The sequence below is a fragment of the Gossypium raimondii genome, chromosome 10 (assembly GCF_025698545.1).
Source record: "Gossypium raimondii isolate GPD5lz chromosome 10, ASM2569854v1, whole genome shotgun sequence".
NCBI lineage: Eukaryota > Viridiplantae > Streptophyta > Magnoliopsida > Malvales > Malvaceae > Gossypium > Gossypium raimondii.
Window position 1 is genome coordinate 49,424,287 of NC_068574.1, and position 24,091 is coordinate 49,448,377.

At 35.5% G+C, this 24,091-nt stretch overlaps 3 protein-coding genes across 5 annotated transcripts; 2 read left to right on the forward strand and 1 right to left on the reverse strand.

Moving 5' to 3' along the window:
• Nucleotides 1-948: 948 nt before the first annotated feature.
• LOC105776420 (uncharacterized) lies at nt 949-19,053 on the forward strand. 2 transcript variants are annotated; one of them, XM_012599058.2, is made up of 19 exons: nt 949-1,108; nt 1,391-2,213; nt 2,336-2,542; nt 2,709-2,770; nt 3,267-3,747; nt 4,736-4,936; nt 5,513-5,768; nt 9,720-9,960; nt 10,047-10,216; nt 10,305-10,889; nt 11,685-11,851; nt 12,909-13,125; nt 13,218-13,415; nt 13,996-14,355; nt 14,642-14,846; nt 15,612-15,826; nt 16,612-16,763; nt 17,404-17,659; nt 18,443-19,053. In XM_012599058.2, the coding sequence occupies exons 2-19, from the start codon at nt 1,417-1,419 to the stop codon at nt 18,698-18,700; spliced, it is 5,028 nt and encodes a 1,675-aa protein (XP_012454512.2). In that variant the 5' UTR covers nt 949-1,108; nt 1,391-1,416; the 3' UTR covers nt 18,701-19,053. The 2 variants fall into 2 exon arrangements, 1 of the variants encoding a protein (XP_012454512.2); XR_008190000.1 differs by lacking the exon at nt 18,443-19,053 and having other exon boundaries at nt 15,612-15,773; nt 17,404-17,553.
• Nucleotides 19,054-20,123: 1,070 nt separating this feature from the next.
• Nucleotides 20,124-20,489, forward strand: LOC105776422 (hypothetical protein). Its single transcript, XM_012599063.2, has one exon. The coding sequence runs from the start codon at nt 20,124-20,126 to the stop codon at nt 20,487-20,489; it is 366 nt and encodes a 121-aa protein (XP_012454517.2).
• Nucleotides 20,490-20,779: 290 nt separating this feature from the next.
• Nucleotides 20,780-23,876, reverse strand: LOC105776421 (rhodanese-like domain-containing protein 7). Of its 2 annotated transcripts, none has more exons than XM_012599061.2 (5): nt 23,507-23,876; nt 22,800-23,051; nt 22,607-22,705; nt 21,461-21,754; nt 20,780-21,330 (listed from the first exon to the last, which is right to left on the reverse strand). In XM_012599061.2, the coding sequence occupies exons 1-5, from the start codon at nt 23,873-23,875 to the stop codon at nt 20,947-20,949; spliced, it is 1,398 nt and encodes a 465-aa protein (XP_012454515.1). In that variant the 5' UTR covers nt 23,876; the 3' UTR covers nt 20,780-20,946. The 2 variants fall into 2 exon arrangements, with proteins under 2 accessions (XP_012454515.1, XP_052478240.1); XM_052622280.1 differs by having other exon boundaries at nt 22,607-22,683; nt 22,757-23,051.
• Nucleotides 23,877-24,091: the final 215 nt, after the last annotated feature.

Here is a 24,091-nt window from a genome sequence, read left to right on the forward strand (position 1 = left end):
GGAGGAGAAGAAATCCCTTTTTTGGTATCTCCAGACTAGGTTTGCAAAATAGGAAAGGAAAAAAAGAAAATAATGAATAGGAAAGGACTTATTATCTTTTAGTGTTTGGGTTTTGAGCTTTGAGGCTCTTTCCGATGATCTGAATGGAGGAGAAAAAGAGCCTAATCAGGTGAGAAACATAGCTCAAAATCATATTGATTAGATGGTTAATGGTGGTGGTTCAAAAGACCTCGGATATGGGTATTTTTGAGATTTATCTATAGAAATAGAAGCCCAATCTAAAGCCAGGAGGCTTTGGGTTTTATCTTGGTGACCTTTGATTGTTAGGCTAACGCCAAAAAGTGTTAGATGTAAGAAGTGACAAAAAAAGAGAGGACTTTTAGTTTTGGGATGAAAAGAAGTGTGAAAAAAAGACGAGGAAAAAGAGAGAAAGAAAAGCCATTTGATGGTGGAGTTTTGGCCGGTGATGGTGACATTATCGAAGCATACGGTAATTGCTCTTTGCGACAATTAGGGTTTGTTAAGAGAGAATAAAGTGAAAGAAAAAAAAAGATGAAAGAAAGAAAGGAAATAAAAAAAACGAAAGTGAAATAAATTAAAAGAAAAAGAAAATTTTTAAAAAATAAAATAAAAAATTAAAATTATATGACCCGAATATGGAAGTTACATAAGTATTTAAAGGTTGAATTCTTGTCACACGATATTTTTGTAACATCTTTAATGTTCCGTAATGATACATTGACTAAAATGTTATAAATTAATAAAGTTAATAATTAAAATTTGAAAAATTAAATTTTAGTAATCAAAATATAAATAAAATTAATAATTAAAATATAGCAAAATAAAATTGAGTAATCAAAATATAATTTAGTAATATTGTGGTAGTATATCCAAAATTAAATGACTTTTCCACGCCTTTCTTAGGACCCAATAAAACATAACAAAATCTATCTCCGAGTTACCGACCTTGGCAACTCGCAATTGGCGCGTGTTTTGCAGTTTCACAGCGGTCCCGTTCTTCCTTCAAAACCTTACGATTCAAATCCCAAGCTTTTTCCTTGTAACACCTTATTCAATGCAACCAAATTCTACCTTAATTTGTTTCCTGGTATTGCTTTTGTGTCTCTATCTCAGCTTTCATGTTCTTTTTCGTTATCTTGTATGTGCATTTCTTTCATCGATTTCTTCTTTCTTCCCTTTTTTTCTTTATATGTTTGCTCACTCAATTGAGTTCCTTTGCTTTCAGCTATTGTTTATTGCTTTTTTCGTCTCGTAATGATCTGTGCATGTTTCTTTGAATCAAAAGAACACAAGCTGCTTGTTGAATTGGCTATTTGAAAACACTCTTAAAGTTTCTTGGTTTGTTTCTAATTTTCTGTTGTTTATCTAGCTTCTATTTGTTTTGCTGTGAGAACAATGGGTAGGAAAAAGCAAGCCAACCCACGTCGATCAGGCGCCTTAATTATAGACAGCACTGGTAATGTCGAACCCAAACAAGATGCAAAATTGAAGGGGGAACTAGTGGATATAGATAAACCATTCTTTGTAGAAGTTGATAGGGGTTCTTGGCTTTCTGATGAGCATCTTGACTTATCTGAGGTTGTTCTGATTGATTTGAATTTGAGAGAAGGGTATGCTGGTTATAGAATCAGTGAGGAGTTTTATGGGGACTCCAAGTACTCCTTAAGGTTTCGAGTTTGTAATGTCAGTGAGTTCATCAGTCGTATTAAGCTAGGACATTGGCCTGTATTATCTTCTAGTGATGTATCTTTGGAATTTATAGAAAAAAGCATGTCTGATGGTGTGGAGACCGAATCGTTGATGTTATCCGGGAGTTTTGACGGTCCCGATGAAGGTGTTTCTGCTCTTGTGCACTTGGCAAGTTTGAAATTTCTCACTTTACGTCCCGTGCTGGAGGTAACACTTTCGGAGAGCTTGTCGTCTTTTAGAGTGAGGGTGGAGATACTAAAGAGTGTTTTTGATGATTGTGAGTCACTCCTGGGGAAAACGAGGCAACTTTGGAAAAAGAGTATGGTTAATGTTATGGCTTGGCTACGTCCTGAAGTAATGACTTCTGAGGCTAAATATGGAGTTTGTGAATCAGTGAACATGGAAGTTGATTTGTATCCAGTGACAGAAGATGAAACTTCGAGACCTGGAAAACGAGCAAGGTTTGATGTTGCTGAGTTTTATGAAGCCATAAAGCCATCAAAGTGAGTTGTCTAATCATTTTATTATAGATTTCTTTAGTGATGCATAACTGTCATACTCATGTTCCGACTTCCTAGTTGTGATTCCATTCTAGAAGCAAATCACTTGTATATGTCCTATGCAGAGAGAACTCAATGCTGAAGGATGACATTCCTGACTTGCTCCCTGTTTTGAGACCATATCAGCGGCGTGCAGCTTACTGGATGATACAACGTGAGAAGGGTGATTCAAGAAGTATGGAAGAATGGGAAAGGAGCATGTTGTCCTCTCCATTGTGTATACCTGTGCATTTTCTTGATACTTCTTCAAAAATGTTCTTTAATCCATTTGGGTACGTTTCTTTCTTCAGTTGGCATTTTACTTAATAAGATTGTCATCCATTGTTCTTGTCATTGTGGTTTGTTGTTTTTTGCATCTCCCACTCCGACACCCTAGAAAAAAAGAAAGAACAATTTTCTTCTCTTCACTTGCTTACTACGAGGTGATTATGTCTTCAGTGGAAATGTTTCTCTGCATCTGGAGCCCATGTCTCCTTATGTCTACGGTGGTATTCTAGCAGGTACACAATGTGTCTGTTTTTCAGAAACTTTTGCAATCCTTTGAACATGTTTGTGTTTAAAAGAGCTGCGTTTAATTTAGCAGTGAACCAGATGAAAAGTTTTGCATTCAGTGTGATTAATAGTTTAGAGACGTTGCAATTTTGCTACGGTAGTTACCAACTTATCTATTATATGCTTCATTTCTGCATATTTTACCCCTTCACGATCTCTGTTGAGTTTATTTGAGTTTGGCCTTTGAATGCCCAGATCTGTGAGATTGTGCTGTTCCAAATTATTATGGGAGTCTAATCTTGCTTGGTTACTAGCCTATGTGAACATTGATACTTTCTAATTCTTGTATGCTATTGTATGCATGCTCCTACAATTTTGGGGTTCCTTTTAATTGATGATTTCTGAGAAAAAATTACTTAATTTTCAATTGTTTGAAGTTGATATTTACCCAGAAATCTGATGTCACTCTGCTTGCTTTGGCGGTGGTAATAATGAACATCACAGATGAAATGGGTTTGGGCAAGACTGTTGAACTGCTTGCTTGCATCTTTGCACACCAGAAGCCAGATTCTGAAGGTGCTGTATTTAAGGATACTGCGATAAAGGTTACAACTGATGGGAAAGTTAGTCTCAAAAGATTGAAAAGGGAGCGTGTTGAGTGCACATGTGGAGCTGTGAGTGAAAACCGCAAATATAAAGGATTATGGGTGCAATGTGACATGTGTGATGCTTGGCAACATTCAGAATGTGTTGGTTATTCACCTAGAGGAAAAGCTCGGAAAGTCAGTGAAAATGCTGATGAACAAGGACTACAAAAGCTGAAAAGAAGGAAAGAGACAACCAACATTGTTGTCAGAGAGGGAGAGCATATCTGCACACCATGTTTGGAGCTCCTACAAGCTACCGACTCGCCCATTGCTACAGGTGCAACTCTTATAGTCTGTCCAGCTCCTATATTATCCCAATGGCACACTGAGATCATTCGGTATAAACTTTTTCCTTGACTTCTTTTTATATGCTTGCAAATTCCAGTATCCTTAGTACAATAGTAATATTAAATTTTGCATCTTTGTTGGTTAGTGAAACTTCTTAGTTTGGTGAATCAAGGAATCTACATATCATCTTGTGAATATCACTTGATCCATCAGATTGTAAATGAAAGAAAAATATCAAAACAAATTAATGATCTGCTGGTTGAATCAAACCTGTTTTTCATGGCCAAATAGGACGTTGGAAGTTGAATCAAAATATATGATATCTTGCAATGGTAAGCTGGAATTTAATATCCGCTAAGACTGTTGTGATCCTGATGCGGCTTTCTGTTTAAAAGGCCCTTATTAGAGGCAGTAGGCACATCTCATCTGATCCCTTATTAGAGACTGTTGTGGTACTATTTGTTTTTTTTTGGGGGTTAACTTTGTCTCAGTTTCTGGGCTGGTCGGCTCTGACGCTCCGTAAACTTAATGGTCTCCAACAGGCAGGTGGTGTGGTATGATTAAAGTACTGAACGGTTATGGCAAAAATATTATGATGCATGCCTAGGCAATTAATGAAACATAGATAAGTCAAAGTAATCTGGCTGGATGGAAGTTGTAACGGCATCTATGGTTAATGCAACCAGAAACTGAGTCATTAAAGTTGAAATTGAAACCTTTATATTGAAAATGAATCTACAATCTATCACAACCACTTTTATGCATGACATCCTAAGTACTTCTAATTACTTATTACAGTTTTTTTTTATCATTTTTTGTCAGTTGATTGCTAGTTAATTGTCAGTTGATTTTTAAGCTCAGGTAGTTAGTTATTTCCGTTGAAAAAAATTGAAACACTTTAGATATATCTTATCTGTAAGGTTTACCTTAGATAACTCTATATTTGTTGAACTGCTTTACTTTATGGCTTTTGATTGTCATTCATTACTGAAAGGTACTTATATATTTATCCTTTTAACTTTTATTTGTCATTCTTAGTCACACACGTCCAGGTTCATTAAAAATTTGCATCTATGAAGGAGTAAGGACTCCTTGTCTTTCAAATGCTTCTAGAGTGGATATCAATGAACTTGTCAGTGCTGACATTGTATTAACAACATACGACGTACTCAAAGAGGACCTCTCTCACGACTCTGACAGGCATGAAGGTGATCGACGCTTCTTGAGATTTCAGAAGAGGTTCTTCCTAACTTCTTATTTATTTATTTATTCTTTAATTGAGCAGTTACTAAAACTGGATGATTGGCTTTTTATTTGAAGGCATTCTGAAGTTCTTATATGTTATAATTTCTGTAGTACTAGGATACATTGCTTCTGAGATTCACTGGGTTCACTGACTTCTTGGATCTGGCTCCTTGGATGTAACCAGGCCTTCCTGAAATTTTATTTTGCCCTTTACAATCTTTTCTTCTTGAGTTCTCTTTGTAAATTCTTTACTTAAAGATTAATGTTTCCAAACTCTGTTCTAGTTGCAGGATAATACTTTGAATTCTTTAACTGATTTTTCCCCATCCACGCAACTTCATTTTGTCTGATCATTTTGATTTCTTCATTTGTTTAATGGCTTACCTTTAAACTTTTTTGCCTCTCATCCTTTTGGTTTCTTGGAATTTAAATTATTGTTATTATTAGATAAAACTAAATGATTTTTTTTTAACTAACTAGAACAATCCCTATTAACATAATAAATCTAGCTTTTCTCCTGCTTGCCTTTTTTGATGTCTCAAGATGATGACATGGCTGTCTTTCTGGTAGGTACCCTGTCATTCCAACTTTTCTCACTAGAATATTCTGGTGGAGGATTTGTCTGGATGAAGCTCAAATGGTGGAGAGCAATACTGCTGCTGCAACAGAAATGGCCATGAGATTATATGCTAAGCATCGCTGGTGTATTACAGGCACTCCTGTACAACGCAAACTTGATGACTTATATGGACTCCTAAGATTCCTGAAACTAAGTCCTTTCAATGTTTCAAGGTGGTGGGTGGAAGTTATACGAGATCCATATGAGGTATGAGGTTTCTTAACATTGTTTGCATTCCAAAGATTACATATGTGCATGGTGGCTTCCAATACACACTTGAATATAATCTTTTGATTATAAATAATTTTTCATATCTCATATAATATAATAGTTTGTCAAAAACTTTAAAACTGCACGTGTGCCCTTTAAGTATGAATGTAACACCCCTTGCCCGACCCGATTGCTGGGTCCGAGCTACAGGTTGTCACATTCGTTGCCGGAGCAATTACATTCAAATACAACATAATTTCTATCAATTCAACACTTCATTCTCTAACATGATCGTTACATCCTTATATCGTAACATATAGTTTGAATCGGGATTTATACGAGCTTATGAAAGCTTTTTTGATAATCCGAGACCATTTGAGGATTGAAATGCAAAGTTTCAACATAATTCGGGTTGGAGTCGTGACTTCAAGGGTGCAATGTCACGACCTCCAAAACAATAGGTTGGCATCACAACTTAGGAACTAAAATGTAAACTTTCCAAACTTCACCGAGTTGGCATCACGACATTAGGGGTACAATGTCGCGACATTAAAAGCTAGTGTCACGATCCATGGGATGGTGTTGTGACCTTGAGAACAGTCTACTATAAGTTCATCTCCTTTTTCAACTAGTGTGCGACATCTATAAGGTGGTGTCGCAACTTGGTTGGTAAACTACTGCAACTTGCATCCCATTTTGATTTCAACCTAACATTCAACATAGCCTGACAATTCTTGTGACCTATATTGGCAATTCTCACAAATAAAGGCTCATCTCAATTCATCAAATCATCATATCATGCCACTTATGCAATTTAAGCATATGAAATCATTGAAACCAAATATTTAAATGGCACACAACTCATGAAATAAACTAGGCTTAACTAGGCCGTATACCAAATTTAACTTACAACATAACCATAGTCACACATACAACCTTGACATTCACAACTAGGAATGACCATTTACATAACCAAGAACCTTATATACATGCCACAACTTTAGATATCAAAATAAATATGTTTCTACCGTCTTGATGATAGTGTGTTATCTACACTGGTTCGGCTTGGTGCATTCCGCAAATTGAGAATCTACAAGTAGGAGAAACAACGATAGTATGCATGTAAATGCTTAATAAATTCAAATGAAAATTACAAAGCTTACCTTGCTCGTAGGTGAGCATGCTAACTACCAAGGTTTTGGCATACAATTGGCTAAAGCTTGACATATAATGTCACAACAAAATGCATAACAACATAAGTATCCAAATGTGTTAGGCATATTATAACATGTCCAAAACATCTTCAAATCATACCAATTCGTACAAGATCATCAACATTTCATATACTATTATCAATTCACAAGTTCGTGCCATTTCAATTTAAATCATACATCATAATAGCTTACCAAAGTTCAGTACATATCATTTTCCGATTTCAAGATTTAATTTCAATGTTTCACCTAATGGAACCTCAATAAAACAAACTCGGATATGCGGGTGAACTACACCACACCAAGGTATCGAAGTGCAAAGCTCGTTGGCATCAAATGTTTAAACATTTTCAATTACATCCCTCTATCACACCAAGGTCTTCGTATAGACAAAACATACTCGATAATCCACAGTAGATGCTAGATTCCAAAATAATTGTCATAATCTCCATATCATCAACAATTCGTGCACAAACACACACCCTATTGGCATGCCAATTGTATCTTAACATTTTATTAAGTTCATGTGGGAATTAGTCATTCATATTTGCATATCCATACCTTGTAATAATTCGTATTTGCAAATTCATACCCTGTAAACATTCATATTTACATATTCATATCTTGTAAAGTCACATATCAATCACTTATCACATTTCATTTCAATTCAATCCCATTTACTAGCCTTATATGCCAATTTCCACCAAAACTTTAACTTACGTTCAAACATAAATATAATGAAATAAACACAATAATACATATAGCAGAAGGAAAGGTAGTAAGCTCCATATGAACTTACCTTTTTAAAATACAAAATGGGTAGATTCTTCAGGGACTATTTCACAATTTTTGCTTTTCCTCTACTAGTTCCACTTTGGTCTAATTCTTGGTATATACAAATATTTTTATATACCAAATCAATACTATATACATTATCACACAATGTCATGAGATGTATGATCCTAAATACTCTCTTTTTGATTTCACACATATTTTGCATTTTATTCAATTTAGTTCTGAACTCGGGATAAGTATATACTTCAATTCCTAACTTTGGATCAAAATTTGATTTCACATTTTTCATTAGGGACCTTCTGTCACTAACATAATTTCATGACAGGTTTTACATTTATTCAATTTGGTTTCTAATGTTACTAAGTTAACAAACAAGCATAACTGATTTCACAATTTAGTCCATTTCATAATCTATACTCAATATCTATCAATTCCAAGCTTAATTCATTAATTTATCAACAATGACAACTTGATAAAACTTCAACAATTAATCAAATTGATACATGGACTAGCTAAATCAAGCTCTCATGATCATAAATCTATAAAAGTTACATGAAAAAGGGTTTGATTACCTTGAATTTTAGCTTGGCCGAATGATAAGTGAGTTTGAAGCTTTCTCTTAGCTTCTAATTATGGTGGACGGCTAAGGATGGAGAAGAAGATGATAATCTTCTCTTTCTTTCCACCAATTTTGTTATTCATAGTTTAATTAAGACTTAATTAACTTAACTAATCATGTTTAATTTAATCACACCTAATTGAGATGTCATCATCATCCACTATCTTTTAATTAGAAATGGTTTAATAACCAGTTTGGCCCTTTGGTTAATTTTTATCTAGGTCCTCAAGTATTTTCTTAATTAAAATTCTATAGCGATTGAACTTTTACAATTTAGTCACTAGGTTTTAATTAATTATTTTATCAACAAAATTTCTTATCATTCTTTAGCATTTTTTCATAGTAACTTCGTAAATATTCCTATTTTATATTTACGGACTCGGTTTACAAAAATAAGGTTCCAAAACCATATTTTCCTGTACCACTGAAAGCCGGATCTTTACAATGAAAATGATTGAATTTCAATCTTGCAATAAACTGGGTCATCTGAGTTTTCTCGAAAAGCACAGGAATGTCAAATCATGAATAAACTGTAATGATGTAGGTTGTGGCACGTGAAAGCATATTCTGCCCCTAGTCCAAAATTAAAGCTGATTGAATATGAAATAATACTCTGAAGATATTGTCGCTTGAATGTTGTACTAGTTTTCCTATAAAAGAGATAATCTTATGTAACAAGTAAGAGAAGAAACTACCTCTACAAAACTATGTCTTCTCTAAGTATACCCGCTCAAGGTACTATATAAGGACATATAGTCTGGCAAGTTAGATAGCAATAGCTGGTTTAACTTTTCATTATAGGTGATCCTTTTTGGATGATGTAGATTGCAATAGCTGTCTTAAACTTCCTGTGTAATGTTCCCTTTTTGGATGATAGTGCTGAATTGTGGTATGCCAGAGAATTCACTTGAAAACTTGTCAGACAAAGGACATTGCAAGGCTTGAAAATCTTTCTTTCTTTATATTGGGGATAAGGTTCCAATTTACCGTTCAAGGTGATGGATCAAATTTACCACTCATCTTTGGATGGGTGCAATTTTATCACTGTACTTTTTAATTTGGCAAATTTGGCTGTAATATGTCTTTGCATGCTCAGATTCTAGCCATTTGCTGCATGCTGGGTCTTTATGTGATGATATACTATGGTAAACAAATGTGAAATATTGCCTTAATGTTTCAATCAATCACAATGCGGTGTGAACACGTTTGGTTAGCTTCTTTCATTGAATGTTTCTCTGGATCTTCATCAAATACCGAAGAGGTTCTAAATAGTCTCTTCCAGTTTCCACTTTTTTATTTTATTTTTATTTGCTCCTTTTGCAGAAAAAAGATGGAGGGGCTATGGAATTCACACATAAATTTTTTAGACAAATCATGTGGCGTTCTTCAAAACTACATGTTGCAGATGAGTTGCATCTTCCCCCGCAAGAGGAATCTGTTTCTTGGCTCACTTTCTCACCAATTGAAGAACATTTTTATCAAAGGCAACATGAAACATGTGTGAGTTATGCCAGTGAAGTTCTTGAAAGTTTGAAAGAAGATTTCCTGAAAAGAGAAATCCCAGGTTGTTGGTGGTTTTACAATACCTTTGTTTGAGTGAGTTTACAATACCTTAGTAGTTCAGGTCTTACATCTTCATATATTTTCTAGGTGCTTTTTCATCTGGTGCAACGTTCGATCCGTTTATCACTCATACAGAAGCAGCAAAGCTGCTGAACGCACTCTTGAAGCTTCGCCAAGCCTGTTGTCACCCTCAAGTAGGAAGTTTTGGGCTGCGTTCTCTGCAGCAGGCTCCAATGACTATGGAGGAAATATTAAATGTGAGTTAAAATTGAAACATTTGATGAAACGTGCTGCAAAAGCTCTTATTATCAGTAATTTACTTTAAGAGGAATATTGTTTTTGTAGGTTCTTATTAGCAAGACCAAGACAGAAGGAGAGGAAGCGCTCAGGATGTTAGTTAGTGCTTTAAATGGGCTTGCAGGAATAGCTATAATAGAAGAGAAACTTTCTCAAGCAGTATCATTATATAAGGAAGCACTGGATATAACTAAAGAGCATTCTGAAGACTTTCGCCTGGACCCTCTGTTGAGTATTCACATTCATCACAATCTTGCTCAGATACTACCTGTGGTTACAACCTTCCCAGTGCAACTTCCAGTAGAGACACATCAATTCTCTGGAAACTCTGAGAAAGCTTCCCATGTCCAAAACATTGAAATATCTGATCAAAGTTCTGTGAAGAGGCAGAAACTTGAGGACCTTGACGATTCTAAAATTAATGCTGGGAATCTACAAGATATAGCATCTGAACAATCAGAAAAAAGCACAAATAATGACCGAGATTGTAATGGTCAGTGCCATATGTCATCTGGAGCTTTAAACGAACAATCTTTGAGAATAGAATGCCAAAATTTAAAACAGAAGTACTTATCTGTGTTTACTACAAAGTTGTCTGCAGCTCAGCAAGAGTTCAGAAAATCATACATGCAGGTATAATACATGTTGTCCATAGCACGTTGGAATATGATACATGACAAATATCACAAAATGTGTATCAGATGCACAGTCTTACTAGATATAATGTAGGCATTGTAATTCAATGCTACACGTCGAATTTACCTTACATGCTGTGCTATATTCTACATGTGTTTTCTTTGTTGTTTGGTGTTGGGAATATGAAAAAGTTTTAAGAGCATACAAAATATCTTTCTATTTACAACTGTCTCATATGAAATCATCTGCATGCTAATTTAGTAGCTTATCTATGGCAAATCAGCTAATAGGTAAATCATTATGTAGTTTCCTGTCACACATAATCTTGAAGAGTCAACACTACTTCTGCAACTCTCTTTCCATAAACAGGACTAGTATTATTCATTTTTTTCTGCATCATCCCGTAAACACATTGTTTCTCTTTATTTCCTGGAAAAGGAAAATTTTCTCTCATGCTGGTGTGTTGCCTTCTGTGTTTAGAACCAACACTTAAGAAATGGTGTTTTCTCTTTAATCATATTACAAGATTTTAGTCAAGCTCAAATTATAGATTCCAGGTAGCACAAAAGTTTGTTTCCAGAAGAGTAAGCCTTACCTTTCTTTTTTCAAAATTTGATTTCACATCCTTTACAATCTCAAATAAAGCTACCTCCTGAATCAAGTTAAAATGTGGAATATTCTATTGAACATTTCAAGCCAAAGGTGTTAATTGTCAGTTATAATGACAGCCTTCTTGTCTGTAGTATCCATTTGTTTACTTTACAATTTGTTTGTCTATCTATTACTTTGCAGGTTTCTAATGCATTGAGTGACCTTAATAATGAATATAGAGTTTGGTGGTTGGAAGCCCTTGATCATGCTGAGAAAGACAAGGATCTCTCTAATGAGTTAATCAGAAAGATTGAAGAGGCTATCTCAGGATCTCTTAAGAGTCGACGCACATCACAAATGTCTTCCTGGTCAGAGATGATTTAGTTTTTAGACTTTCCTCTACTGAGTAGTGCTGACAATCCTTATGCATCATTACTTATGCTTTCTACTCTTTTTTTTTCTATTTCTGATGAATAAATAATTTTTCAACTTATCCAAATAACAGCAGGCTAGCCTGCTGTAAAGAATACAACAATCTGCAGTAAAAGCAGTTCCAAGATTACAACACCAAAACAAAATTTTAAAGCAATAAAAATCTTTAGTATGTGTGTTCTCTTTTAAACCCCTGATATGACGCCATAATTGATTGATTCTGTCCCTGCAATATTCTTTGTACAAATTCAGTTGTTATTTGAACCTGCCTTCATAATTTTCACTTTAAGAATGCACCGATTTATATTTCTGCTAGCAACACATTTCTTACATATTTGTTTGAGAATTGCTGTCACCTTTTTTTATGTTGTGTCAGTGGCAAAGTATGTGGTTCTCAGTGTTTAAGGGGGAATAAACCAGATACATCAAATGCAGTTCTAGTTAAACCAAATGTGGATATTTTCATAGTTTTAGAAATCCTGATGAAAATTTCTGACTGATTATTTTTGTATCTTGAAAGCTATAAACAATAAAGTTGAGCTTGAAGAGAGTTGCATCCATAACTTACAGTAGGTTTGCATAATCTTCTTTTTGAATAGAATCAGATTTTACTTGCAAACTGGGCTGGAGGAATAAACCGGATACATCAAATGTAATTATAGTAAAACCGAATGCAGATATTGCTTTAGAAATCCTGATGAGAAATTTCTGACCAATTATTTTTTGTATTTTGAAAGCTATAAAAGATAAAGTTGAGCTTAAGGAGAGTTGCATCCATAACTTATGGTTGATTTGTATAATCTTCTTTTTGAATGGAAACAGATTTGCTATTGCAAGTTGAGATTTTTATTCATGAGCAGGCTATTTAAACCATTGTTTCCTTTTTGCATGGAAATTAGTATATTATTCCTCATTGAATATACTGTAGTAGTTATATTTTTAATTATGCTATCTTCCAGATGGTGGCTAACTTTTTTATTGGTTTTATTACAGGTTTCAGAGTATTACTGCTCTAAAGTATCACATCCAGACCGGTTTAGATCTATTGGAATCCTTTAGGGGAAAATTGCTTGATAGACTTTTAGAAATTGATCAAACAATGGAAAAGCCAAAAGAGGAGGATATTGAGCGTGTGAGATACTGCCGTAATTGCCAGGTTATTGGTGATGGCCCAATTTGTGTTCATTGCGAACTAGAGGATTTATTCCAGGTTTGCCTCCAAACTTGTCTGTTCTTGTTGAGGTTTGACCACACAACTTAAACTGTTTTACATTCTTTACATTTTTTAACATTGTCAACCAGGATTATGAGGCAAGGCTTTTTCGGGTTAACAAAAATGATGGAGAGATGGTTACATCTGCTGAAGAGGCAATAGTTTTGCAGAAGAAGAAGTCTGCACTTAATCGCTTTTATTGGAATTTATCACAGCCAACCAAAAATTCAACTTCATCTGATGTTGATAATAAAGAATTGAAGAGAGGTGTTCAAGAAACAATAGTGGTTGGTTACTTTATCTCATATGAATTTTGTTTTTGAAGTGTTCCAGGGTTTTACTGGTTCTGGTTCACCGGTTGATGAACTTGAGTCTCCATGTAGTTGATACTGCTATATATTATGGTGTTGGGCCCTAGCTCTGGTGGATCTTTATACCTTAATGCTTACTTTGGGCTTAAGATTGTGACAACTGTTTCATTATGATTTAATATGACTTCTTTTTTCCCCCTATTTTCATGGTCTCCTTTTGAATTTCTTTCTTATTTGTCTCAATTTGGCCTACTTGTTGGTATTCAATCTTGATATGTTGTTAATCTCATGGCCTAAATTGATTTTTCTGGGATTTATGAAAATACTCTTTTTTTCTCCTGGAGTTAGATAATCTGAATAGCACCTGGCTGTATACTTGTCAATCCTCGGGCATCCATCTCTAAAATCATTATTATATTCTGATCTAGGTGTATCTACAAGTTTTAATATTGTAATCTAACATCTTCACATCTGGATGAAACTCGTTTATATGCTGTTGTGAATTCCAAAGTTACTTCCATCATATAATTTGTACTCTGTGGCCCATAATTGATAGGTTTCAAAATCTCCGTCTCAATTGGAAGTAGCTCTTGGAGTTATAAAGAGCTATTGCAAGGCTTATTTAAGAAAAGAGGGTATGTTGGCAGCTACAAAGCAGCTACAAATTCTGGAGAGCATGAGGAAGGAGTATCGACATGCAAGGCTCTTAGCAATTGCTCAAGCACAAGTTTTGAATGCACATGACGAAATCAAGATGGCAACGACTCGATTGCACATAAGAGAGTTTGAAAATGACAAATCTATTGATGCTTTAAGTCCGAATGAATTGGCTTCAGCTAGTGTGCAAAACACTAGTGACAAGTTCATGTCCTTGGCTTCATTATCAAGCATCAAAGGGAAACTTCGTTATCTAAAGGTACTGCAAGCTGGAAATTCTTTTGCAATCAAGTTTAATTTTCCTCACTCCCCCTATACGCCAGAGTGAGTTTTTTTGCAATATTATGGTTGACATGTTTTAGCTCTGGTCGGATGATCCATTGCTTCATTAGTTTCTTTTTGTTATGGTTCTTCATTTGCTTTTGGCCTGAAGGAAATTGCATTCCTCATATTTGTTTTCAGCCAAAATTTTCCTTAGCTTGCCTTAACATATAAATAATAGAGCTCCTTTTGCTGCTATAATAATTCATATGAATTGTTTTCAGGGATTAGTACTATCAAAAAATACGGTGCAAATGGAGAGTTCTAATAATTCCACTTTAACTCAAGATACGACTGCCATGTCAACCTCTATAGAGCAGAAAAGTACATGTCTATTTAAAGCTGAGGGGGAAGCTTGCCCTATTTGTCAAGAAAAGCTAAGCACTCAGAAGATGGTATTTCAATGTGGACATGTTACTTGCTGTAAATGTAAGTTCTACATCAGCCAATTCCCCCTGCTGATTTCTTAACTACTATAAAAACCATTTATACTCAAGATTTTAAGAATATGTTAGTGTTAAAGATATTACCCTTGCAATGAAAATTTAACAATGTTTTCTTCATCACTAGCATTTAACTGAAACATGTTGGTCAAAGAAATTCTGTGGTGTTCAGTCACTGCGAGTAACTTCCCCCTTCAGCATATGTGAACTGTTGGACTAGAAACCTATCTCTCAGCATATGTGGCGGCTTGCAATTTTAGGTGACTGAATAACTTAGTGTCACCCTCCCAAAAACATCACACCCTTTAATATCATGTTTCTTTTATGATATAGTATTTAGTGTTTGTAGATGTTATCGAAAACAGAGAAAAGATAATATACGAAAATAGAATGGAGAAAAAATTCCTTGTATTTCATCTCTTGAGTTAGTGTGTTTATATACAAGTCTATATAGTCTAAATAAGGAAAGAAGAACAAATTAGAACTCTAAAATCAATCCTAAGAATCTGTAACAGTAGACTTGGCACACTTGTCAATATCCATTCCTTCCTGTGAAATCAGTTAACGTGACAAACGGCGACCCATAATTGTCAACACCATTCCTTTTTTGCTTTATTTTGCTGTTTGTCACCATTTAGAGTGACCTGTCATGTTTCCATTATTTTACCTGTTGATTTATCATATGGATTATTTTGTTTGCTTTGAACTTTTCATTTGACTCATCCTTACTTCATGCCTCACTTTTTTGTAGGCTTATTTTCTATGACTGAACAAGGATTACGCCATGGGAATAAATCTCAAAATAAATGGGTAATGTGCCCAACATGTAGGCAGCACACAGATGTTGGAAATATTGCTTTAGCTGATGATAGGCAAACTTCACCAAACTCTGCTATGCTTCACGCATTTCAAGGTGGTGATAGTTGTGAAGAATTTTTTACTGTTCAAGGTTCCTATGGAACAAAGGTGCTCTTTTGCATGTTCTTGTCCTTTTTTTAATTCTAAATTGCAGTACTTTTTTCATGGTTGAATAAATTGTTAGGAATAATTATATTTGATTTGCCCTGCTAGTGTTCCTTGCTCAAGCAAGTGCTTTTTAGTGCATAGCACTTCAATTGATGCAAATGTCTCCATAGCTGACTAAATATAATTCCATAGAACACATTTTATGCTGTATGTAAGCTATTTATCTATTTATCTTTTTTATCTGTTAAGCATTCACATGCAAGTGTGTAGTTTCCAATTCTTTGAATATGTTACATTTTCAGTTATCTGACCATCTTGGTTGTTGTATCTTCTGTAATATCATAATTGTGTACATTCAATGCCATCTTTCTCACTTGTTTTTCTTCATTTCAATTTTATCTGTGCAACTTGTATGGGATCACTGTCGTGGGACACATCAGACAGCTCTTCCAGAATCCTCATTCATTAGTCATACCGGTCAATTAACCTTGGCCAGTGGATAGTCTGCTTGTCCTTTTTGGCTGCCATCTTGTTTCTATGTCTTTATGTGTGTCTTTGTTAGACAGCTGTTTGAATGAATCCTGCTTATGCAAAACTTGGACTTTTAGTTCTCTTATATGATTCATCTAGGAAGTCATTACCTAATTGTTCCACTTTTACCATCCGATCACCTCTTTAAATTGATAATGCTGAAAATTATCAGCGTAAAAGAGAAATCTACAAGCTATTTACATCAAGACATCTAGATGACTATTATGCTAAACATCTTGTTGACGATTGTGCAGATCGAAGCTGTTACAAGAAGGATCTTGGGGATTAAGTCTGCTGACCCAAAAGCTAAAGTTCTGGTTTTCTCAAGCTGGAATGATGTTCTTGATGTTTTAGAACATGCATTCGCTGCTAATGACATTACCTACATCCGAATGAAAGGAGGAAGGTAAAGAATCTGTTTATCAGCTCAATATATTTTGTTTATTGTATACCTGGAGAGTTCTGCAATTGCCACGAAAGAAGTGGCACCCTGTTATAAGAGGTTACTATTGCTATGCATTTCATACATAACTCTTTAAGTTTCATAAAACATAAGATAAACAAGACTGATGGATCTGGACACCTCATACTCGAGATAAAAGAATAGGGGAGGAGATCAAGCAACCAGAGAAGAAGTTTTAGTATCTTCCTATCTAATTCATATTTTAGTAACACCTGGCTTGTTTTGATGGAAGTAAAAAGCTTGGCTGATTGGACATGCCTGTTTATATCCGTTAATTTCTACTTCCTCTGTGCTTCAATTTTCTTTTTACCATAATAGAATTTTTTAAAACCCTAAAGGGTAGAACTAACCAAAAGGTCAGTAGAAACACTGCAAACAAACATGCCTAACAAACCATAGAACACCTCTTTACTGCAACAAGCACACCAGAAAAACAATAAAACACCTCAGTCCAGAGAGCATACTCCTAAACAAGAAAAAATATGCTTTAATTTCTTGATTAGTTGTGTATGTTAATGCCTTTGTCATTATCTGAAATTATATATTATCAGATTGATTGAGTTATTAAGATTTGCAATCACAGGAAATCACATGTTGCCATCAGTGAATTTAGGGGCCAACAAGTTGGTGGAAGAGGACACAAGATGCAGAAGTCAGAACCCAAATTTATTCAGGTGTTATTGCTCTTGGTCCAACATGGAGCAAATGGTCTAAACCTGTTAGAGGCACAGCATGTTATTCTTGTCGAACCACTACTAAATCCTGCAGTAGAAGCACAAGCAATCAGCAGGGTACATCGAATTGGGCAGGATAAGAGGACACTTTTTCATCGTTTTATAGTATGTGCATTTTCCTATCTACTCGATATTATATGATTGGAATCTGTGCATGTTGCTATGTTTGTGGGTATTATGTGGTTTTTAAGTATATGATCATGACTCCATGATGCAACTACCTTTGAAGGCCACATATAGAAACACTCAACTTCCCATTTAGATTTCTGGCTGCGTCTCTCCACCCAACAATTGACTTGTGAAATTTATATGGTAATATCATGCGGCATCACGTGAATTTCCTTCTCATAGTTACCAAATTAGTGTCAAATAGGTTTATTCAGAAGAAATATGAGGTGTACATGAAAGGTTGTTATTTAGTGTTCAAGCCGGCATACCGCATACTTCAAATTTATATCTTGCGATCCTATCATTTTTACTGTTAATGTCTCGAATGTTGTTGTCATTTGTTGCACGGTGTCAACTTTTAGAAACTACAATGTAAGAACAAGGGTTTTATTCTTTTTTGAATTCCTTTACTTCTCAGTTATTATAAATGTTGAGTGTGACTATAATCTAGAGCATGAATCTGAGGATGCTTTTGTTCAGGAAGCCCATCGGACATTATTTTCAGTTTATCTGCATTCATTCTCTAAAATTTAAGGAGACTGTGTCAACAATCTCTGCGTTTTGTCATTTACATCAAACATTGGCATTCAATGAACTAAAGTTCCAAGTTCTACGTATCTGAACTGAATTTTCAACCATAGCACACATTTGCTTCATTTCATCTTCGTTTTGGTTTCTGATATTAACTTCAGGGAATATGCTTTTCTGGCCTGATATTAGGTTAAAAACACCGTCGAAGAGAGCATATATAAACTCAACAGAAGCAGGAACTCAAGTGGCTTTGTTGGGAACACCAAGAATCAAGACCAGCCTGTTTTGACACTTAAAGATGTTGAATCCCTCTTCGCCACAGCACCATCCAGAGCACCAAAAACCGATGAAGATAAGACCGAAAGTGAAAGTCTGAGATACCTGCCTCCTTCCATGGCTGCTGCTATAGCTGCTGAGAGGAGACTCAAGGAAAATCTAACTGCATGACATTCATGCTGGTTGACGATACGAATAAAAAAATCCATAGCGAAATTTGTAGTTAGAACCAGTTTCAGCGTAGGAAAAAATTCATTTGTAGCCTGTCTAACCAAAGGGTTAGTTTTTTCAGATTGTTATGTCATGCTTGAACATATTAACATTTGTTTTTAGGGTTCCAATGGTAGAGAATGAACTTAAAGTCTTAAACAGCATAATTATGTATATAAACTTAAAAATAATAAGCTTTGCAAATGCATGCATTTCAACATGTATAGAGTTAACGTGTTGATTCAGTGCGCTGAACTTGAACATGTATATGTAATCTTTACTTTTTGTTTGTATTATTAGTCAATTTCGGGTAAGCTCAAATGTTTTCATCTTTTTGCACAAGTCAAAAACTTAGGAAAGGAAACTAAACCAAACCAAGGTTAGAGAGAAGAATTGAATTGGTACAATCAACACAATCCTTCGCCACAAAAGAATTGATTTAGTTGGACTTTAAAGATTTTGGTTTACACATGTGATTTTATGTGGAAATGTCTATTATAGAAGCAAATTAGTTTAACTATAAATATAATCTTTGATTAGTTAGTTAAAATTGTCAATAAGCTTTGAGATTAAGTATCTCATTGTTATTGGTAGACTCTTAACGCCTTAAAATGTTTTATTTTTATTCAAGGATTATAAAAGAAATATTAATAATTTTAAATATTGTATTAAAAATAATTAATATTGTTTTTATAATAAAATTAATTTTTATGAGAAATTTTCTTTAGGGATGAATTGATCAGATTCTTGAACCAACTATTATGATATTGCATGAAAGACAAATGAATCCTATCTTTCAAGTTCTAACCAACTATTTTATATTACGTGAATGACAGAAATGAATCTGATTCATTCACAATCATCCTACCACCTTCTTTTTCTTTTTAACAAAAAATAAAATAATAGGACCTAACCCCATTGTGTTTGAGGTTTGTGGGAGAGAGAAAAACCTTGGGACAAATTGCACGCAAATACGCAATCCATGACCATGAGAGTGACAAAGACGTGGAGTTTGAGGTTTGGACTTTGGACTTTGAACAGCCTGCCTTGCTTCCACGATTTTGTTTTTCATTTCTAGGACCAACACTTTCCATCTCTTGACACGTGGTTCCTATGCACTGAACCAATGCCTGACACGTGGAGCGGTGGGATCGGCCATATTTTCATCCCCAACTCTATATAAACCCACCGCTTCGATGCTCCAACCCTGAAACCAAACCACACAAAACAAGTTCACACTACTCTTCTCAACAACATGGAAACAGCATCTTTTTGCAACGCAACAACACACAATTTTATTACTTCATCTCTACCCATTAAGAGGATAGTCAAACAGCTTCCAAAACCATGTCAAACTCAAACTCATCATTGCTGTCACTCGGGGATGCCATTAGGTTTTAGAGGTTTGCAGGGTCATGGTTTAAATATTAAGCCAAAGCAGCGTTATGGTGATGCAGTAGCAGCAAGGTGTGCGGCTTGGGATTCAGGGCTTTTGGCTGAGTTAGAAAGAGAACTGGAGGCTAAAGAAGAAGAAGAATGGGTGAAAGTGGGAAGGCTGAGAGAGAAATGCAAGGAAAGGAAAGGAATGGTGGAGTTGTTGGAGTGTTTGGAAAGGGAAGCAATACAAGGGGAAGACCATGGAAGAGAAGCTAGTGATTACAATAGAAGAGCCCAGATCTTTGATAAGAGTTCCAAGGTTTTCCAGGCTCTCAAAGCACGCACCCAACCTGCTCACTCTCAAAACTCTTGATTCCCTTGTTCTTTTTTAATGTAATTGTAGTGACTCTAATCTACAAAGTGAAAATAATGTCACCCCACATGTCTTTTTCCCTTGTGTTCAATGTATTAACTTGTAGCAACTTGAAAAGCATATAAAGTAGCTTATGGAACTTTTATAGAATATGATTCTCTTGTATATATAAGTAACTTCTGTTCAATATTCCCCTTCTGCATTGCATGACACAACTTAGATTAAGACTAGATTATGTTGTAAACCGACTAATATTAATATGATGCTGAGGCATAAGGCAGGGACAAAGGTAAAAACTAAACTGAAGATGAATTCAACCTTACAACCCCTCCAAAACCTATGTGCATTCATTTCATACAAAAATGGCGGACATAATCTTCCAATCAACCACAAACTAACGAATAAATCAAGGAAGTAGTTCATCCTCTTATAGTTAATTCTTTCCGACCAGCTAAGTCTAAGCTGAAGCTGAATCATTGGTTTGGATTTGGTCACTCTTTATACTATCTGCCTTGGCTGCTGGTCTCCGACCCTTATCAGGACCGCCGATAATTCCCCAGGCCTCGAACTGTCTCTGTCGTGCCCTTGCCCTTTCTTTCTCTTCTTCAGACTTCGTTGAGTAACAGTAGGGACATGAAACCCCATACTCCCACTCTGGTGCTTCCATGTCTGCATCACTAACAGGCTGCTTACACCCATAGCAAAGCTTGAAATTTCCTTGTATAAGACCATGCTCGACAGCAACTCGCTTGTCGAACACGAAGCACTCGCCCTCCCACAGGCTCTCCGTTTTTGGGATTTCCTCTAGGTACTTCAAAATCCCACCTTTCAGATGATAGACCTGATCAAAGAATGGCACGTTATCTTTGGTTGAATGTAGGTTTAAGAAGAGGTTTTTACTTCTACAGATGGTCATTCAAAAACAATTCCCCAAAATAATCAATATTATGAAGGATCGGAAGGAAAAGCACCTCCTCGAAACCTTTGCTGAGCATAAAACTTGTCGCTTTCTCACATCGAATACCTCCTGTGCAGTACATTGCAACCCTCTTTGGCATTTTTGGTTTTGAAATCTCTGCATCTTCATTGATGCTTTCATTTGATCCTTCCTTCTCCATTTCTGCATGCTCTACGTTTGCAGCATCAGGTTGGAACTGTTCCTCCACCCAAGATGGGAAATCACGGAATGCTGTCGTGCATGGATCAACTGCTCCTTTGAACATCCCAATTCTAGTTTCATAGTTATTGCGAACGTCAATTACCACCTAAAATACAAGTAAATAAGAAACAAGATAATCAAATTAGGTTAAATTCCTCCACAGCTCCACTAACCTCTAAAAGGTCATAAAAATGGGGGTAATGAGACTATTCAAAAAAAAAAAAAAGAATTCTGTCTCAAACTAAGATGTCTCAACTTATCTAAACCAATCAAAGCTGAGCTGAAAGTTTTGATAGCACAGCAAGTCATTATTATTATTTTGCAAATTTTCAAATAGAAGAATGCCAGTTATTGAAGCCTTTACCGGCTAATTGGCTTAATATTGAATTCAAATGAGTTTGCAGTAAACCAAAAGGAAATGTAACAGCAGAAAACTCATGACAGGCACACTCGTACTGAACAAAAAATCAAAATTTGAGTTTATCATTCTTAAGAATTTGGAACAATAAACATCCAAAATCAAAGTACTAGAGGAATACAAAGTGCATTTCTTAGTTTCACATGCTTGCTTTTTAATAAAGGTGAATATCAATATAAAATTATGATCTTTCCTGGAAGGACTAATAAACAAATTCCATTGTAAGAAAAAAAAAAAACTCTTAAATGCTACGAATATTACTCCACTATGCCACAACAGAATAAACACATCATCATGCTAAGCATGAACTTGCTGACTCGAAAGTAAATAAAATAAGAAAGCTAGTGAGGTCTCTAAACAATTGGATAAACCTTCCAATTAGAATGTTAATGTGAAAGAGCAATGCTTGAAGACAAAAAGAAGCATCATGAAAGCTGGATTGAACTTTGAACGCTAAGTAATGATATGTGAAATCCTGAAAAATGAATCAGGAAATCACAATGTAGTGACCAAAAGCAGCAACGTAGTTCGCTTACTCACAGTATCTGGATCACTGATTAAAGCATTCCAATCCCCTGGGCTAACGTACTTTCCAACCTTTTCAATCGGTGATACATCTGGCATTCCAAGAGTAACAATCTGTTTAAACATGGACAGAAGAAAAAAAAGTGTTATAAAATATTCACTTACCACAAATCGTAACAAAAAGGTGTGACGCTTCAAAACAAAGTACCTCTTTCTTCAACTTTACTCGCACATGGTCCCATCGAAAGGGTGCGTCCTCACCTGCTGCAAGAGGAGAGCTACTAGAATGTCCATGATGGATAGCTTCCTGCTCGGGACTAACCGGGGACTCTATCTGCCTCAACCCCTTTAGACGGTCATCGGTTTGGATGAACATAAGGACTCTTTCCACTGATTCTCGTGTACCACAAATGCTGCCATTAATCCCTTCAGGGGCTAGAATGATACCACCTGAAACATACTGATGGGATCAACTTGGTAAGGCAGGAATGGGATGAAGGCATTAAGTCGCATGAACTACATGGAATACGAACAAATAAAATGTCAAGATGGCAAAATATGCGAAAACACCATGCCAAGATTATACAAGGTGCATAAGATTAACAGCTAAATACGTTTCATACACCTCAATCCAAGAACAAGTATTAGCATTTACGTTTCATAACAAAAAGCGCGAAAATATTTTTTAAAGAAATTGTATGCTCCAAGTGGCAGTGAGCTTCGATATATTAAAAAAAACAATTTTTATTTAAAAGAAGAAAATTCCCATGCTTTAAAAGCAGAATTCAAGGTAAAAACATGAAATAGAACTCTAAATATCAACCAACATTCCTCAAGCTATCTAAAACAACTTATACTTACAAAAGATAAACCGTAAAGCACAAGAACAAGAATAGAGAGTGAAGAAATGAGTACCAGGTCCTGGCAGAGTTGCTTCAAGGGCTTGCGCAAATCAGCATGGTCTGGGAAATCAGCAAACTTGTAGAAGGAAACGACCACGAGTGATTGAGAGTCGGGTGAATGGGGTGGGTGCGGATCTGAAGTGGGAATGGGATCAGCAGCCGTGGTGGCAGAGAAGCACATGGACAGTGTCATCCTCTGAGGGTGAGAGGAAGCGCAAAAACCAGAGAGAGGAGAGTTGAAGGGTAGAACAAACAAGGGTTGAGGAGAGGAAGGAAGGTGGTAAAGTTTAGGGTTTGAGAAAAATAGAGAAGATGATGATGGTGAGGATGAAGATAGCATCCTCAGGGCCAGCAATAGAGGTGATCCACACCTTAGCATCATGTGATATGATATACTGAGCATGGGCATTGGCCTATATATTATTGGGGTGAAATAACATCAAAATGGGTTCACTCTAAGCCCATTATATTTACAATTATTTATTTTTTCTTGCCAATTTCAATAATATATTTAGATTAAGCTATTCTAATTATTATTTTCAATTTCAAATTTAAATAATGAATATTTGAATTTACTTTATTATTATAGATAATAAAT